Source organism: Emydura macquarii, unplaced genomic scaffold (assembly GCF_026122565.2).
Source record: "Emydura macquarii macquarii isolate MOO-44397 ecotype Brisbane River unplaced genomic scaffold, CSIRO-AGI_Emac_v2 contig_968, whole genome shotgun sequence".
In the NCBI taxonomy this organism is placed as follows: domain Eukaryota; kingdom Metazoa; phylum Chordata; order Testudines; family Chelidae; genus Emydura; species Emydura macquarii.
Window position 1 is genome coordinate 3,959,976 of NW_027131105.1, and position 20,017 is coordinate 3,979,992.

A 20,017-nucleotide genomic window follows, 5' to 3' on the forward strand; every position below is an offset into this window, starting at 1 on the left:
CGGAATATAAGGAAAGTCTTACTCCATGCTACTGAAAAATCATTCAGAGTAATTAGAACAATGTGACGCACCTTCCCCTTCTTTGGTGTTTCAATCTTTGTCAAAGCCTCCTTTGTGTGCGCCTCCAGCAGGTCCAGATTTGGAATGGCAGGCGGCGGGCTTTCCTTCATTTTCTTTCCTTTCTTCTTCCCTTCTCCCTTGACTTTTGGAGTTTTGGGCAACTTGGGGGGCTTGGGGGGCTTGGGCGGCTTGGGGGTTTTCACAGCTTTTGGAGTCTTTTTTTTGGGAACTTTTTCTACGGGTGGTGGAGGGGGTGTCACTTGTACAGGCGATGGCATTTCCTCCTTCTCCAGAGGACAGATTTCCTCTACTTTCACATTGGCACTCACTTCTGTTTTGACGACTTTAAAAGCATTCTGTAGTTTGGCAGAACATGGAAACAGATTCAGTTCCAGCTTCCAGACATTTAGTTATTCTGCAGCATCTCCTCTTTCTTGTGGGCAATAAAACCCCAACACCTTCTTATAAAGATAGGTTACACATGCCCAGGCTGGACAGGAAATGAAGGATACTGCAACCTGCTGAAACTACATTGTGCCTGCCTAAAATCTTCCCCAGTCCTCCTCAGCGATTATTTAAGCTGCAAGTCTGGTCAAGACCAACTCTTTTAAGAGGTTCCATTGGCTCTGTAATGAACACAGCTGGCTACGGGTAGGTTTTTCAAAAGTGCTCAGTGTTATTATTTACTATGTGTATTGCAGTAGGAGCCACTGTCATGGACCCTTTGCGCTAGGCACTGTACAAACACATAATAAAAAGACTGTTCCTGCCCCAAAGAGATCATCATTTAAGTGTTAGCCTAACTCGGCTCCCATTGATGTTTTACCATGGACTGCAACAAGAGCAAAATTAGGCCAGTGCTGAGCACTTTTGAAAATCCCACCCTTTATGCCTCTTCAGTATCCCCAGCACCAAAACCCCCAATAAGACCATGTTGGAACTCTGGTTCCTTTCCTGCAATGACTGGCTTTGCCATTGAGGTCTCCTATCCAACAACCCAATGAACGTGTTTGTAAAATCCTCAAAGAAAATCCACAGTGTATGTTCACTGGTGCCATTTCTCTGGTGCCCAGCAGCTATTCTGTACAGCTCCGGTGGCTCAAAGCAGCCCTAAAGACGGCAGATCCGGCCGCTGGAAGCTCCCAACATACGGTAATCCTCAGGGAGCCTACAGCTTTCCAGCAGCTCCTGCACTGTTCCCTCCCAGCTACTCGTGTAGAGGGTGTGGCCTGGTAAAAGGGGTGAGACTGGGGTTCCTTACACCAAGCTGATCCCCACGTACCAGAACCACCCTTGGGAGCTGCTGACAGCAGGCACAGATTACAGCTGCTTTGATCTCCACCAGGGACTACACTGCTTATGAAGGTTTCCAGGGATAGTAGTGCAAAAATGCCATTAAAAAATGCACCACATTAGGGACTCCAGCGGGGTGTTCCACTGCCACTCTGGGTAATCAGACTAATTATCAGACTTATTTGTAAAGCTGCATCTGATTTTCTGAAGCATCAGGATGCTTGTTCCGAACAGTAATAGCCAGTCACACAAGCTATACTTCCATAAACAGAAAGGCTGGTTTCATATCAAGGAAGCTAATATCAACTAACTATATTTTAAGATGCAGAGTCAATATTTCCCTAGTTTGGTCTCTGGATTTTGTTTTTCCTTCCCCCCCCCAAGAGAAATCAAATTTGGAAAAAATCTTGTGAAATTAGATGGTCTTTTGTTTAAAATACTAATCAGACATAACAGAATACATTTCAAATTAATTCAGATGTGATAAATGCAGCAGAACCATGTTTCACACCTCCAGGTAAAATAAGCAGTAAAAAGCTGCACAATTAAAATTAACAGCTTCTGACTAATTAAAAAGAAATTATTTTCTGCTTAAATTGCCATTCTGATTCTACATCAAAGGCATAAAAGGAAGAGATAGATTTCAGTGTCAGTGACTTAGGGCATGGTTAGGAAAGAGGTGGAGAAATGTCTGCCTCAGAACATCATAGAGAGTGCTATAGTGCATCTATCATTAAATATATGGGGCTATCCACTCTAGATCTACTTTAGGATTCCCACCAATATCAATGGATATTACACAAGTGTATTCAGAGGAGTACTGTACATGGCCTGTGGAACTGTACATTTGGATGGCACATTATTAATCATGTTTATTACAATAGTGGCTAGGGAGCAATTGGGCTAAGCACTGTAAACACAGAGTAGTAATAGAGAGGCCCTGCCTCGAAGAGTTTACAATCCTAACAGAGAGAGCAAATGAAAGTATGGGAAAGGGTATAACACACAAGCAAAGTGATCAATAGGATGGTGGCAAATGTCATGTTAGTTCCACGATTTTTTTTTTTTTTTTGGTGGGGGACTGGGTTTAGTTAGGTGAGGGTTAGCTAAAGAGAACGTGAAGGGAGAGGGGTGAACAGGACAGAGCAGATGAGAAGGGAAGGGGAGGGAAGACGAGAATAAGGAGGAGCAGATATGGATTGAGGTGAAGAGACTGAAAGGGAGGATAAAAGGGCGTTTGGAGCAAACAGACAATCAGCACAGGAGACAGAATGCCTGCCTTCACAACATCCCTGGTCCAAAAGTGCCCATTCATTTTCCTTATAGTAATATAAGGAGAAAGGAATTCATTTATTTCAATATTCCTCCATTTTATGGAGCAGCTTATGGAAAATGCATGATGTAGCTAATATTATGGAAAGAACACAAACCTCACTTAATCTTATTTCTTTGGCAAGGTCCTTGATAAGTTGTGCTGGTTTAAAATGTTCTGGGAGTTCATCTTCATGGTCTGCTAGAGCCTAAAACAAAACAAAACCACTGTGCTGTTTTCACATCCTTAATATTTATTTTCACACACCATCAAAACACTTGTCAACTGACCCATCTATATTTTTTTCTATTTCTTCAACTCAAGTAACACAAACATTATTAGACGATTCAGTTTAGATAAGGGACAAATATGTTTTTACCCTGTCCGTGTGCTATTTCTGCTCCCTAAGAATAACTACTTATAAAATCAATAGCTCTTTTCAGATATTAACGTGTGATTTTACAACTGTAACACTTCCTTGCTTTCCTCCCTCTCTGCCTTCGTTTGATAAGTTCATTTCCTACAGCTTCACCCAGAAGACAGGGTAGAGAACATCTCAGAAGAGTTTCTTAATTGATGATAATAGGTGAATCCCTTGCTGCCAGAGTGGGTTGCAAGCTCCCTAATGAATTTGCACTCACATGCCATCATACAACATCCCAAGCTCTGATGTCACCAACTGCACCAGACTCCTATATATTATTTCTTGCTTGCGCTTTTTTTGTCCCACTATTTCCCGTCTGCTTACCAGGTAGACAAATGAATAGGGTGACAGTGAAGAGAGAGCTTTGAAACCAGAGTCTACTCTTCATGACACAATAATATGGCCACTCTGACACCCAGAGGACATGAACTGCAGGATATTAAGGACCAAAGTTTGAGCTCAATCTTAAGCAGTCCTCCTTTGCTGCAGGTGCATTTAAGCCTTGGATTGCACACAAATAAGGGACAGACATCTAAGTGATCTAAACTGTGTATACAAACGTGTGCCCTCCATTGCTCATGCCTGCCCAGGGTCTGAAAATCTGACTCTACATCTGTCAATCCCTGCAGCAGATTCCCTAATTGTGACCATACAGATGTGCTGTGATGTACTTAAAAATTCAGCAGCTATTCTTGAGAGACATGGAACAAGCAAATCAATTCTATGTATGAACAATTATGAAACGGTCACACTTTATATTAAGGTCCCATTAATAAGCAGTTCTAAAGGATAAATCAATGAGTAAATGACGGATTCTATAATAATTTATTAAGCTAACAGATCAAAAGATGGATTACAACCCTGGCTTAAAACATTAACAACATCTACTGGTATGCTTATAACCACCTACACTAATGTACCACTCATGGCTGTGACATGCTTATGACATCAATTAATCATTCATTAACCCTTTATAAACTATTTATAGATGGAAACAATTATAGAGTGTGATCCACGAAGTCGTAACTGAACTTTAATGAGTTGCAGCCATACAAGTGAGGCAGAATTGATCTGACAAACATACTTTCCTGATTACAATTCCTGTTGCTTTTCTCAGTCAGGAGCAAGAAGCCAAAGCGGAAGAAAACAAAAACTGACTGGAGCTAGAAATGCCATTGCTCTCTGGCTTGATCACTCCATCTCCTTTTCACTTTGCATCACTCTAACTGTTTGTCCCTGTGGGCACCACTGCCTTCTCTCTCTCAGAAGAGGAGTGCTCTGCCCCCTGAAGTTCCCACCAGTTGAGACGACTTCCAAAGACAGACAGAAACATTTTAGTAGCCTCTTCAGAAACATTTGTAACTTCAGTACAAATCTCGATGTTGCCTATAGGCACCACTTGCACATATACTCTCCTCCTGGCAAGTTTGCAGTATGGCAGACATCCTTAACTCCTACTCTAAAAGAAGGTATCAGGTCAGATGCTTAGCTAACGTATATGGGAGTAGCACCACTGACTTCAGTGGAGCTGCTCTGATTTATGCCAGTCGAGGAAAGATGTCAGAAACTGTCAAGTAGTTTTTACATCTATGTACTTCTGATAATAGCCATGAGACTCACACCAAGAAAGAAATGCATAAAATTCAAAACCAAAAAGGAATGAGGCCAATTAAAAGAAGAAAACAGTGATTACTGTGATCACTCGTAACAGGGTTCTCCTTTAAAAAGGGTGTCCTTGAGAAACTAAATGGCTCAGCAGATTGATAATGGACTCTGATGCCTTTTTCCTCTATATATGGTTCAAATATATGCCAGGTCAGTAGTTTATGAAAGTTACCTCCATTTGACAATTGTTGGGTGGTCTGTGTGCAAGGAATGGTGGCGTTAGTTCTGCTCAGTAGACTTCATCACAACACCATCAGCACAACTGATGCACCATTGGCAGACTCAGCAGTGAGTATGGAGAGTGAACTAGCCATTTACCTCTGCAAGTGGTTCCACTCCGTCAGATCTGAACGAACCTGGCTGAGCAGACCATACCATTTGAGGAAACTTGCAGTGCTGGTGCTTCTATTGTTCCTGTTTTGTGATTAAACAAGAAGATTTCTGCCTCCTCACTAAAGCTCCTCTCCTCTCACTTAACACTGGTGTAAATCTAGAGTAACTTCACTGAAGTCAATTGAGCTACACTGGCATAATGTGAGAGGAAATTCAGGGCTGCAAGGTCTCAAATCTTTTGAAGTCTTCTCTAGCTCCAAGGCAAACCAATTGTTGTCAATTCATCTTCGTTTGCAAGAAGCAGGGACAACTTCCACTTTTGCACACACAATTGTTCGCCTCACTTTTTTTGTATCTCAGGCTACAGCTGCTCCACTGGATCAAGTGAAACCCTACCTCACCCTCTCCAAGAAACTAGGATTACTGATTTTGCTACATGGGTGCTATTTTTGTTCTTCTGTCTTCTTTTTTTTTTTTTTTTGTTCTTGCTACAATATAAACCAATGAAACAGAATATTTTTTAAAAAATAAAGACATTTTCCTACCTGTTTTTTAGTCCACGACCTGAAAGCACCATTAAGAATTTTTGCCCCTTGGACTAAATGGGAAGGAGGCTGCTGGCCAGCTTTGTGCAAACCTAAGCAAAGGAAATATTCAAGAACATTCAACCATGGTGGCCCATTTTCTATTTAAAATTCTTTATTAAAAAACGTCTGGCTGTTGACTGAGGCGGGGGGAGGGGCATTTGGAGCCAGTAGGATGTACTCACTGAAAACAAATCATGACTATAACTTCTATAGTAATAGACAGTATATTTACTGCGCCTCAACCCATTACTCAACCTGCTCTGTTTCTGTGCGTTAGGTCTCCCATTGGTGTTTATAACTGGCATCGGTTCCCAATTAGCTTAAATTAGCTACCAAGTTTGTACATGCTAGTCTGGACACTCCACAAACACTGGTCCTAGGACACACACATTTGTGGTTTACCCTAGTGTGTCAGACTCTCATCGACTTCGGCGGGTTTTAAATCAGGCCCTATCCTTGTATATCTGCTGCTCTCTTTTACCTCTGCTAGAATTCAATTTGTCAACAGTTCTGGTCACTCAGTCAAAAACTGGTACCTAAAATTCTTCATTAAAGAGGGCTGCAACAGACTAGATGCCTATAATGTAACACACCATTTTCATTAGGCAAACAATTGATCTTTTCTTTGGGAGATATAGGGTACTCCAACTAATTCTGCTCATTGTAGTTTTATTCATAGTTAAGTCACAAGGAGGCCCCCCTGAAGCTCACATTCAGATGAAACTTTGGTCTTACTTATTTAATTATATCCATTTATTTTATTTATTTTTAAAAATCTGTGTTTCTTTCTCTCAGGACCAATGCTGTGACAAGAAATTCTACCCTCCGAAAGTCACGTTGACGTTACCAAATGACCAGATTCTGCTGCCCTTACAACAGTGCTCCCCAAACATTTTACCCCACGTCCCCCGCCCTCCCTCCTCTAGCTGGGGCTTGGAGCAGGGCAACAGTCAGGGCCGGGTGCTGAGGCTGGGAGCCACAACCGGGGGCTGAGGTGGGGGGCCAGACGCCAAGGCCACGTCCAGGAGCCAGGCATCAAGACTAGGGCTGGGTGGCTATCGCTGGGGGCTGTTGGGGGTGCCAGAGCCACGACCAAAGCCATGGCCAAGCAGGGAACGGAGGCTGCAACCAGGCCTAGAGCAGAGCTCGAGGCTGGGTTGCACTCCCTCCCCACCCCCTGTGGGGGCTGGCCTGGGCCCAGCCATGCCTCCCTGAATGTTCTGGGGGGGTGCACCACACAGTTTGGGGACCTCTGCCTTACAACCATGTGATTAGTACCTGACTGCAGAAGTAGTTATATTAAAAATCAATGGCGCACTTGAGAAATGAGGCACCACTCAATGTAAGGTCGGCAGAATTTGGCATTAATTTAGACAGATCATGGGACATGACGGCAAATCTGGCATTCATACTCTCTGGGAAAGCTCTATTACCTTGGTGTGGGATTTAGTTACAACTCTGTTGGGTCCCGTGATACATTTTATAGTGCTGGTGGGACCTCAGCTCCGTTGGAGGCTTTAGCACAGATAAGAGACAGAGTAAAGGTCCTTTCTGCACTACAAAATGTAATAATACCTTTAAATAATTTTTTGGGGGGGCGGAATTACTGCATTATGAGGTGGTGACCTGACATGGTTGTACTGGTAGGTCACATAGGATCAATGTTAATAAGTACTTTCCAAATTTGTGTGTGTTCTTTTTAGCCTAAACACCAACTAAGCACATTTATCCTTACCTTCTGTTGATATCTTAGGTAAAATCCCAAATATTTGATTCTGCTAGATCAAAAACTGGTGATTTTGGCCTCTGTCCATCTTTTGGCTCGGACACCAACACAAAATAATGGTAACTCTATCCTTACATAATCACGGCTAAGAAAAGCTGAGGCTTGACAAAGCCCTGGTTGGGATGATATAGCTGAGGTTAGTCCTGCTTTGAGCAGGGGGTTGGACTAGATGACCTCCTGAGGTCCCTTCCAACTCTAATATTCTATGATTCTATGATTCTATAAAACAGAGTGCGTGAAACAGTGGTCTACCTTTGAACGACTCTAGCAGATGCTTTCCCATGTACCAGCATGCAGTTTCAAAGTTTGGAAACTGGGTTAGGCTGACAATTTTCAACCGCCTTTCCACTTCGTACGCTCTGTGATACAAAGCAAAAATGCACTTTAAGTGTAATGGATTGCAAACAGCATTACAAGTGAAAAAGAAAAGTATCGCTCATTGACACCTTAGAATGTGAACCTCCTACTGATTGATTTTCCAGATTTGCATTTTTTTAATCAACTAGGCTGGAATCAATGCTAAAAGCACAACATTAAAATAACACAATAAAAAGAAACAGTAAATGAAGAATGGGAAATGGTCTCATTGCATGATTTATCTGACCTCAGAAAAGGACTTTGTTTTACCTTTGGTAAGATTCCCAGCCGGGCAGTTAGAAGGCTGCACAGTGTGTTGTGAGGTTTATCTCCCACAGTGATTTGACATACAGGTATATCTTTTCTTCTGGTGCCCTCATGTGTAAATTAAAACAATGTATTGTATGTCTACACTGCAATGGAGGACTGTGACTGCGGCAGGTGCAGACATACCTAGTTAGCTCACAAACTGATTGCAATGAAGCCGTGGCAGCACACACTTCCAAGCAGGCTGTCTAGCCCACTTGGAACCCTGGGTAATTATTTGGGCGGCTGGCTCCGACTGAAGTCCATGATGTGGCAGCCGCATCGCTATTGGAACCAAGCTAGCTAGATCAGTAGCACAGTCAAGAGTAAACATGGTGAAAGGGAGTTTATCCCCTTACTTCTCATTTGGGGAATATGGAGTTCAGTTTAGGTTAGTTCACCCACTTCTTTTTTTACCACACCACTGAGTCAGATGAGAGCTTGCTTGGATATGTCTACACATGCTGCAACTACATCCCACAATTAAAGTGCAGGAATTCCCTGAGAAACCCCTATTCTAATCAAATGTAAGGGTAAGTAATGTCTCGGGGAGTCTAAGTGCAAGTGACTTTAAGAAAGCAGAGGTGTAACTTTTGCATTGCTTCTGAATTTGGACCATAACATACATAGATACAATTCTTAAATACTCAAGCTAATTCTTAGAAGAGAGTTTGGCTCAATTCATGGTCTTTGGACCTGTAAAGGAAATCTAAATTCCTTACAACTAAAAATAGGCCTGAACCAAAATTTTAGATCCTAAATCAACAAATTATTGCAAATGCAGAACATCAATCTGAAATCAAAATAGAGAGAAAATCGATAAGGAAAAGCTGGAAACAGACAACAACATACCTCATCTGCATTTCAACACTCAAGCTATGTAGAAAATGTCCTGCAAACGCTAGGCAGTCTACAGGTGTGAGAGTTGCATAAATCCAACCTGTAAAAGAGAGGGAAAGAAAGGAGATTTTGAATAAAATCTGGAACTATCAGCACTGGTAACTTGTTAACAGCATGCTGCTGCAGTCCATGTAGAATCTGACTTCCTGTGTGGCCATCCAGATCACAGGCTCAATTCAACCCTTGAGTGAGCAAGAGCTACTCTGCTGGAATAAATGGAGCTGCTCCTGTTTAAATCAGGGATGAATCTGCCCCCACTGCTTACATTACACATAAGGGCATGATCCTGTGAGGTGCTGAGCACCTTCAACTCCCATGGGAGTCTTGCTACTGACTTCAGTTGCAGCGAGAGAAGGAGAGAGAGAGAGATGTTGCACAGATTGTTCACAGAGCTACTGTTTTATTTTTACTCTGCAAAGCAGCGGCAGCAACAGAATAGTATTTGTTTTCAGACCTTCATAAAAAGCCCCAAGTGTTGACAATTCCTGATAAGGGCTTCAATTGTGCTAGGAACAGGTGTTTTCCAAATACTTTTTCATACAAAAATCTACTTCCACTCGAACCCTCTCACATAGTGTACCCTGTAAACCGTTCAGTGTACACTCCACCGGACAGTTACACATACAGTCATCAAGAAAACGCCTACTTTCCACTTCTTATGGTCAAAGTAAAATTCAAGTGTGTAATTAGTTCTGAATGAACACAGAGGGAGACAGAAATGGAGATACTCTGGATGTTGGCTATAAAGCATGAGTACCAGGATTAATATCGTTAATAATTGTTTGTATTGATGCAGCACCTAGAGACTCCCAGTCAGATAGGAGCCCCATTATGCTAGATATTGTATAAACAGAGTGAGGGATAATCCCTGCCCCAAAGAGCTGACAGTCTAAATGGGGGGAGGGGAAACTGAGGCACAGAGAAGGGAAGCGGCACACGAAACCTAGTGCAGTGTCCTATCCACTGGACCGTCCTGCCTCTCATCAGGCTGCATCTCTATAAAGAGGCCAGTGCTGAGAATATGAGAGTTGAAAAAGCAAAAATCTATCATCCCCAACCTGCAGCTAGGGTTTAAATGTATAGCGCAGCATTCAGGCACCTGCAATGGCCAGAGACACAGACACTTAATTCCCCAGTATCATAGGAAAGCAGGGACTCTGAAAAGGATTTAGGAGTCTAAGGGTATGTCTACGCTCCAATAAAAAGACCCATGGCAATGGTGGCTGACTCGTGCTCGCAGGGAACAGGCTCACAGGGCTTAAAATTGCAGTGTAGACGTCCAGGCTCAGACTGGTGCCTGGGCTCTGGGACCCCATGACGGGACAGAGTCTCAGAACCAGGGCTCCAACCAAGCCCAGATGTCTACACTGCAATTTTTAGCCTCACAAGCTCAAGACAGCTGACCCAGACACAAACTCGGAGCCACAAGTTTTTTACAGCAGTGTAGACATAGCCCAGTGGCCAAGCAACTCAACATGAGCTCCCAAGTACAATGCTGTGGCAACAAGGGCTGATGGGAACCCTGGATGTATAAGCAGGGAAGTAATGGAGGAGGAGTAAGGAGGTGATTTTCGTCTCTGTACACGGCACTGGTAAGACCAATACTGGAAAACTGACCACAGTTTGATGTCCACGTTTAAAAAAGGACATTGAGCAACTGGAGATGGTGCAGAAAAGAGTCACAGAAATTATATGAGGGCTGGAGAAAGTGCCTTACAGTGAGAGACTTTCAGAGGGCAATCAGTTTAGCTTCTCAAAAAGAAGATGGACAGATGACTTGATTACAACGTGTAAATACCTTCACAGGGAAAAAATACCAGGTACTGAAGGGTTCGTTAATCTAGTGGAGAAAGGTGGAACAAAAATTGATGGTTGGAAGCTCAAGTCAGACCAACTGAAATTAGAAATATGACACAAATTTTTAATAGTGAGGGTGATTACCCACTGGAAAGTTCTACAAAGGGTAGGGACGGATTTTCCATTTTTTTGTATCTTCAAGTCAAGACTGGATGCCTTTCTGGAAGATATACTTTAGCCATGTTATTGGGCTCAATACAGAGGTAACTGGGAGAAATGTAATGGCCTGTGCTAAACAGGAGGTCAAACTAGATGATCTAATGTTCTCTTCTACCTTTCATAAACACTCTGAGTCTATTAATGTTATCTTGAATAATATCTGTTGTCTTAATTCATGACAGAATGCCACATAACTCATTTTAGTATGTATAAAATGTGTAATATAAATACTAACGTTACTTATTATATTAAAAAGAGGTTTTTTCAGAGCTGCTATGTGTTTACAGAAATCCTTATTAATGAAAGTAAGGCCTCTAAATATCTCTTTTCAATTTGAATATTTCTGTTTCACAGAACTGTACAAATTAGTGATAGAAGAAACTTAATAGATCGTTTAAGTCCATCCCCTTAAAAGTGCAGGATTTATGGTATATATTTTAATGCTTCGTCCACTCCTGTTTCAAATGTCTTCCATCACTTCCTTTGCAAGGCTTTTCAACATATTAATAGATTTCACCATTAGAAAAATGTTCCCGATCTTCAGACAAAACACTTCTGTGCTTAACTCAATTCAATTATTCCTAGATCATCCTAAATGATTGTGTGCATCATGGAGATTCTGCTTCTCCACCTGCCACCCTGAGTCAGGAAAGCATGCTTAATTGCTGCTCTGAATCAGAGAACTTTCCTGGATGGTCCAGTGGTTGGAGTGCTAGCCTTAGACTTGGGAGATCCAGGTTCACTTCCCAGCCCTGCCACAGACTGTGTGTGTGTGACCCTGGGTGAGTTATGAAGTCACTGTGCCTCAGTTCCTTATCTAGAAAAAAGGGATAACAACACTTCCCGAGCTCACAGTGATCTTGTGAGAAAATAAATATCCTAAAGAGTGCGAGGTGCTCAGATACTATAGTAAAGGGGGCCAGACAAATGTCTAAAATAGACAAATTTCCTGCACTGGGGCCTAAATTGAGTAAGCACATAAAATAATATTTTTTTCCCTAGAGAAAAGAATAATTTATAATTAGGCAAAGTTTGAAGGCATAAAGCAGCACTTGTTTTTAATATTCCGGGGAACCCTCTACACACATCAGCTCTGGCAACCGACTCACCTGATGGGATGAAGAGCGTTTGTCCTTGCTTAACTGTGCATTTATAACATTTATCCACTTGGTCTGCAAAAAACATCTCACTGTGATTTGCTGCCGACTGCCAGCGTTCATACAGGGAAATGTTTGCGGAGGCCGGTTTGATGAGATAAAATATCTTTTCCCCCTAAATTGAAAAAAATGCAGGTAGCAACAAACATTCAAAACAAATGATAATGCAATAGAATGGCAGTTGGATCACATATTGTAACACTATTTACATCTGATTCCCTACGCAATTTTGGATAGAATCCTGGTACAGAAACATGACAGAAAACAGAATCGCATATAGTCTAGAAGCTTATTAAAAGGGCTCATATGTTTATATACAAACCTTCACAAAGCTCATTACTAGTAGATGCTTGCTCAGACTTTAGGATCGGAGTAATGAGAGATGGAAAAGACCTACTATATCAAAGTCTATCCCTCTGCAATAGCAGAATATAATACTACTAAAAATATATTTTAGCATTTATAGAGAGATTTAAATTTAGAAAGCACTGCACAAACATTAACTAATTAATCCTTATTAGAGCTCTTGGAAAGAGAAGATTTAGACAACTTATATATTAAGGGCCATATCCTTGATGTAAACTGGCACAGCATCAACTAATTGCGCTACACTGATTTACACCAGTTGAGGACCTGGCCCTATATTTTCATTACCGTTACTCTTTATCTTGGCCAAAGAGCTGAGAAGTGTTTCAAGATGGTCTAAGAATTGAATTTGTTATAAAATGGGAAGTAAAATGTAAACCCTTACTTTCAGCACATGGTACCAAGCAGAAGCTCCTCCGGAGTCAATGTGAAAATCGGTGTAACTGTCCTTCACACATATCAGGCAGTACTTTGTCACTTTCGGTTTTGCCAGCAGAGCATCATCAGGCCAATAATTCTCCACCCAGGATAGCTTTTTAACTATGTCAGGCGGTTCTACAAAACTGGACATTCTTAACAGAGGGGATAAAAAAAACACCTTTTAAATAATGATCAAAATAACCTTCATGTACAGAAAAGGAGTGGATTCTGATCTCAGTTACATCAATCTGAATCTCTAGTAACTCCATACCTGTCAGTGAAGTTAATCTGAATTTAGATCAAAGTAATTAAGACCAGAACCTGACCTGGAATATTTCAGGCATAAGGAAAATATGCATTTACAATAAACTGAAGAGTGTTCTCAAGCAGAAATTGGCGGGATTTAATTCTCTTCATTAAATGCTGATCTTTTATTGACCTGTGACTTGTGCTGCTAGCATTATTTATGTTGTTTAATTAGTTCCTGGTTTACAGCATCAGTCTTGCACTGTTTAGGCTTAGTGATCGTACAGTGGCATATAGTGGGCGTGTTACTTTTTTATGTCACTAACAGGAGTCCAGATGGGCTGAGCAATCAGCCTTTTTCTTAGCAAAGTGAGCTGGCCATTCTTAATACAATTAATGAGGGCTTGAGCCAGTTCTGGTGGTCTCAGTGATTTCTGTTTTCATAGTTAGGTTTGTTTAATTAAATGAAAAACTTTAAATGAGGAGAAAATGTTATTCAGGAAGATCATCCAAGCATATTCAATCACAGGTTGACATGACGAACTGGAAATGTGACTATTTAATGCTGGAACTAAATTAACCTTTTACTTAAACCAGGTCAATAATTAGGACAAATATTTGTTTTTCCAACACAGGGCATTTTAAAATGTCACTTAAATGAGAGCATCTGTACATCAATCTAAAATTATATGCTCCCATTTCCCATGCATGTGTCATTTATGCTCACCATCAGAGCCTGATAACATAGTTCCAGTTAAAATGGCAAGGAAAGATGGAGTGCCACTTTCAATTAAAATATGTCTTTGTTAAGAAATGAAATATTTGGTAGTTGATGTCTAAATCAGCAGCATATGAGTGATGGCTCCAGCAATCCTGAGAATAAAAGACCTCCCATCATTGTTGCCTCTCAAAAGTAGAAAGCTGTAAAATCCCTATTGAAAATATGTATAATCATTGAACTCTGAAATTACTTCAGATTCTTTATGTGGAAACAAGCTTAAATCACTAAAATAATAAATACAAGGAACACAGGCTAGAAAGCTCTGGATATTAAAAGAAATGAACTTGCAATTATCTTTCAGCTTTTTTTCTAGTCTGAGTTAATTGTTGGGGTTTTTTCTTTTCAGCAAGATGGAATGTTCTTCTAAAATCATAACTGTTTATTTTTCTGCTGGAGCTCATCATTTTCTCTGTAGCAATGTGGTCTTTATAAAAAGTCCTTTCCCCTGTGATTTTTTGATGTCTAGATTATCCAGAAGGCGTACAAGGCAAACCTAAAGGATTCATGTGGCTGCATAAGGTTCAGGATAGCATAAATCCATCTCCCCCACTGAAACTACGCTTGGGATAAAATCTCACTCACTGTAGAAAGCAGAAAACAGTAATTTGTCCTTTCAGGTACAGAGGAGACTGTTAAGAGCCTGAAATACAACATTAAACATGGTGGATAATGGGAGATTCCCCATCTCCGTGGGTTTATAAAACTGGAATTTATTCAATCCCTAATTTTGCAGTTGGTTCACTGCATCACTAAAGTATCGTATCTTCAAATCAGTGCTATAGCAGAGGCACATATTCAGAGACAACGAACAAACACCTGTGCTCAAGTCAGTGTAACTGTCACATAAAGTCAATGTCAGGACCAGCTTGGAGTCAAAGAGATAATAGATTACCTGCAAACATTGAAGCAGAGGCATTCACACACTCCATGAAATCCCCAGACTCTATTCACTTTAAACCTACTCTCATTAAACCCTGAACTAATTTAAACCCAAATAAATCCAATGTATATTGTTTAATCTCTGTGGAGTTGCACTGAATTTGTACCAGTGTACTGAAATCAGAATCTGGTCCAACAAACACCAGGTACCTAGGACGGCCTTATTTAACATCTGTCACGGACTCGCCTACCCACCATTTTAGAACGGTGCTCTTGGTGACCACAAAAAATATATCATCAAGGAAAACAGACTGAGGGCAAAGTTTTGAGAAGTGCCTAAGGGATTTAGGAGTCCAAGTTCCACTGACTTTTGGGTGCTATGCATAATTTTATCTTATAGCAGATTTCCTAAGACATTTGCCCCTTTTATTCCAGTTTTGTTAATTTAAAAAAAAAAAAAAAAAAAAAAAGTCTTAAAGGCTTGGAAATAGGAAGTGCATTTTGCTTCTGAAAGGTTCAGTATTGTTCTAAGGTCAATTCAAGAGGCAAAAAGACTTCAACTATAAAACACTTTATTAACAGTCCAGGAGCTCTGGTTTTTAAGTGAAGAATTCCCTGTAAGGACCCACATGGTTGATAAATGATGCGTCCCAAACTATCACTAATCATTAATGTTGTTTATTAATCTTACACTGACAATGTGCGTGGTGTTGTACTAGACACAAAAACAGAGCCCTGTCCAGAAGAGAGATCTTAAATTTGTAATATTTCTCTAATTACAGTTTTTATATCACAAACGATTCCAACCTTGTCAGAGCTTGGAAAACGAGACTTTCCCTTCCCACCCCCACCTCAATCCCTTGAGAAGATCATGTCAGTGACTGTGTTATTCTACACATCTCTCTACAGTTTCATTGTGCCTTTGCCTTATCTCTTTTTTGTCCTCCTACCAGTATTTGACTTGTTTCATATATAAGTATCTGATGTGATGTCAGAAATGCATCAGGACTGGTACTCTGCTGCCTCGCTCCTTGTGTAGTCATTTAAGCCTGTGGAAAGTGGCTGTGTAATGCTCCTGTCCTTATCTAGTAGCATGTCATGGTGAAAGGCTTTGTCTACATGGGGAAACATTTCAGTGTGACTGAAGGAATGAATTTAAGCTGACATCATCATTAGACCAATATAACTCCCCATGTCATTTTCAGTTTAGTTTACGTCATTTGGGAAGGAGATTAAGCTACACTGAAAACAGCCACTCATACACCAGAAGAGTGTCCACTTGGGGAGTTATAGCAGCATAACTATATTTTACTGGCATAACTGATAAAACTTTCCCATGTAGACAAGCCCTAAATGACCACACAAGGGGCAAGGCAGTGGAGAATCGGTCCCATTGTGAAATCAGTATGCTGAGGCCACAGCACCTCCTCCTGCAGAGAAACCTGCGGGAGAGGCCAGAAGGGACTCAAAACTCCAGTAGGCAAATCTCATGGAGCTTTTAGAACACCATGCTCTACAGTGGGAGTTGTTCCAGGTCTGTGGAGTGGGCTGGTCAATTATTCCCTCTTACCTTGTATCTGAAAATTCCAAGTTAGTTACATTGAGAACTCTTTTCCTGTTGGTACTGTAGTAATAATCAACAAATTCCTTTAGCTTCATCTTGCAGTCTTTCTGTTTGGTAACATCAGTGACATCAACACTTCTTTCTGGTCCTAAGAAATCAATGCAAGGGAAAATGGGAGTTTTAGATCAGTAGGAATGCAGGACTGGACCCATTATGTACAATGAATGGGTGAGTTAAAGTTTCTAAGGGCACCTTAAATTATGCATTTCCTGACTGTTTCATGTTTACAAGTGTAATCTTAATGTTACATTAACAATAGGTTTTGTACTTACTTCCTCTGTGCTTTTTATTTTAAAATATTGTATCTGAAAAAGATTAGTGCTAGGTTCGTTTTAAACTCTCTACTTATTTTACTGTGTAATTTCCACAGGTGCATAATCAAAATCACATGAAAATCCACAATGAAATAATTCTGCAAAACCAAACCTATGCGATTGACTAACATTTACATTTTCCTATCATACTGTATATAATACATGGATACTGGGGATATTATACAGCACAACTGATTTTCCAATTGTTTCTTATTCCTATTATTTTTCTAATATAGTTTTAATTTGGCAAGTTGAATTAAATGTTATTTATCAACGAAGATCGGCCACTTACCATTGTTCCCATTTCTAACATTATGTGGAGTAATAGGCGCACCTAAAAGAGTCTTACTTTGTCTAATTATTTTAGTTAAAACTACCCAAAAATCCATCTTTTCCTGAACACAGAAAAGAAGTCACCAGAACCTCCACTCTGCATTTCGTCTAAAAGAAACTGGGCCTGATTTAGAACTCCAGTGCTAATGCTAACCAGAAGTAACTCAACGGGAGCCAGTGGAGCTACACCCATGTAAAAATGGTGTAAGGGAAGGAAAGAATCAGGCCCAGGAGCTGTAACAATCCTTATTGAGTGTCCATTTTTAAGCAAACAAGTTACCATTTTCTCTATTCTCCCCTGAAAAGTGACCCTACTGTCCTATATCAGTGGAATTTAAATGCGTAACCTTAATTTTCTCTCCCAGTGTCCCTGTTCATAGCTTTCACATTTTGGCAGATATAGAATAAATCAGTTCTTTAGTTACAACACGGCTTTTAGTGCATAATGCCAGCACTGTAACAATTTGTTTGGCTCTCTGGTTTGCACAAACTACTTTCTCTGCTGTTTCTTTAATAGACTCTTCTATGCCCTATGGAAAACCTTAAGAACAATGGGCTAAATTCCTCCCTGGCATAACCCCGTCAAAGCCAAGTTACACTAGAGATGTTACACCAGAAATCTATTTGTCCCATTCGCTTTAGAAACCAGTTCCAGCTTGCACATTAAATAGCCCATGTTCCTCTCCTCTTTGGCTTTTTATTAGAGAGCTTTTTGTATGCAGGGAGGGTGGATTGTTTTAGCTAGAGGCTGGGAGAAAGCCAGCAGATGCTAAGGAGCACTCAGGCCAACAATAAAATCTGCTAAGGACAACAGATGGACAAGCAAAAATATGTTTCCAGTAGGCTAGAGAGGATGGAAATTACAGTAAACTAAAGGTTATTTTAATACACAATTGTTTATGGAACTCTCTCACTCTACACAACCATTACAACAACGGAAATGTTACAGGAAGAGGGTGTGAGGCTGGGGAGGGACAGCAGAGAAGGATAAACCCGAGGGCTAGCAACAGTACACGTTAATTTGGGGAACAAGTGGAGATGGGGCAGATTTTGCAGTATTTATAAAGAAGGATGGAGAGTCAGTGCAGCATAGGGGGCTAGACAGACTGTGGCTAATAACTGGAGTCCTGGTGGAGGAGAGGGTGGAAAGGAAGCAAGTGGTGAAGCAGAGGAACTGAGTGAGGTGGAAGGGCCCACCAGTTTCTGGAGGTGGATGGAGGAATAAGGGCCTTGATGGCAAGGAGAACAAATTTTGCAATGATTACAGAGTTCCTTCCCCAGAGGAGGTTTTTCAGGATGGCTCAACATGATCACCTCTGACAAGATGTGTGCTGTAGAGGTCTGAATAACCAGGAGGAGGAAAGTGACCCAGGAGGAGAATAGTTATCAGTGGTTCACAGTCAAGGTGGAAGGGCATATCAAGTAGGGTCCCGCAGGGATCGGTTCTGGGTGCAGTTCTGTTCAATATTTTCATCAATGATTTAGATCAGGGGTGTCAAACTCATTTGCTATGGCGGGCCAGATTTGAATTAAATGTACTTCAAGGGGCCATACATACCATAAATCAAAATACTAGGCACAACCATTTTTATGTAGTATTTTATTTTATTTGCTAGATATCAGCGATATAAAAACTGCAGTAAATTCACTTCTACAACTACTACTATTTTACGATTAAAAGAATCGATCCATGATTAAGAATGATAGTACTGCGCGATGCCCCAAGACCACACTGTCCCTCTCCCGCCTTTTGGAGCACCGTGTCTCGTGCACACAGCGCTCCAGGCACTGCCACCAGAGTACACAGATCTTGTGGCAGCGTGCGCTGGTGCGACATCTTGCAGCATTGTACTCTCTGGCGGCAGTGCGCGATGCCGCCAGATCTCACGGCAGCGCACACTGCCGCCAGGGGACGGACCAAAAAGGTTGGTGGGCCATATCTGGCCTGATTTATATAATGATTTAGATCAGCGGTTCTCAACCGGTGGTACGCGTACCACCGGTGGTTCTTCAAAGAAGGCTGGGTGGTACGCGAGCTGTACCGCGCCGCCGAATCCACTGCCGGAAGTGCCCACCACCCACCCCCGCGAAACCCTGCCACCAAAAAGGGGCAAACGGCGGAAGGGTTTCGGCGGAGGGCATTGTTCCCCCCATATAACCCGCCACCGCCGCAAGTCCCCCCCCCCTTTTTTTTTTCCCCGAGTGGTACTCGGGAAAAAAAGGTTGAGAACTGCTGATTTAGATAATGGCATAGAAGAGAGTACACTTATAAAGATGCAGATGATATCAAGCTGGGAAGGGTTGCAAGTGCTTTGGAGGATAGGATTACAATTCAAAATGATCTGGGCACACTGGAGAAATGGTCTGAAGTAAAAAGGATGAAATTTCATAAGGAAAATGCAAAGTACTCTACTTAGGAAGGAATAATCAGTTGCACACATACAAAATGGAAAATGATTCCCTAGGAAGGAGAAGTACTGCAGAAAGGGATCTGGGGGTCAGAATGGATCACGAGCTAAATATGAGTCAACAGTGTCACATTGTTGCAAAAAAAAAAAAAAGCAAACATCATTCTGGGATGTATTAACAGGAGTGTTGTAAGCAAGACTCGAGAAGTAATTCTTCCGCTCTAGTCCACGCTGATTAGGCCTCAACTGGAGTATTGTGTCCAGTTCCAGGCGCCACATTTCAGGAAAGATGAGGACAAATTGGAGAAAGTCCAGAGAAGAGCAACAAAAATGACTAAAGGTCTAGAAAACATGACCTATGAGGAAAGATTGAAAAAAATGGGTTTGTTTAGACTGGAGAGAAGACTGAGGGGGGACACGATAACAGTTTTCAAGGACATAAAAGGTTGT

General features: G+C 41.3%; 1 protein-coding gene across 2 annotated transcripts in view; it reads right to left on the bottom strand.

Annotated features, from left to right (window-relative positions):
- PHF2 (PHD finger protein 2) overlaps window positions 1-20,017 on the bottom strand; it is a 140,704-nt gene that overhangs the window by 33,971 nt on the left and 86,716 nt on the right. For both annotated transcript variants that reach the window (XM_067543821.1, XM_067543822.1), the window contains exons 5-12: window positions 16,459-16,600; window positions 12,948-13,134; window positions 12,149-12,311; window positions 8,976-9,063; window positions 7,713-7,819; window positions 5,633-5,724; window positions 2,784-2,873; window positions 72-416 (exon numbers count right to left, since the gene is read on the bottom strand). In XM_067543821.1, the coding sequence (XP_067399922.1) occupies window positions 72-416; window positions 2,784-2,873; window positions 5,633-5,724; window positions 7,713-7,819; window positions 8,976-9,063; window positions 12,149-12,311; window positions 12,948-13,134; window positions 16,459-16,600 (1,214 nt within the window). The remainder of the gene's footprint in view (window positions 1-71; window positions 417-2,783; window positions 2,874-5,632; window positions 5,725-7,712; window positions 7,820-8,975; window positions 9,064-12,148; window positions 12,312-12,947; window positions 13,135-16,458; window positions 16,601-20,017) is intronic.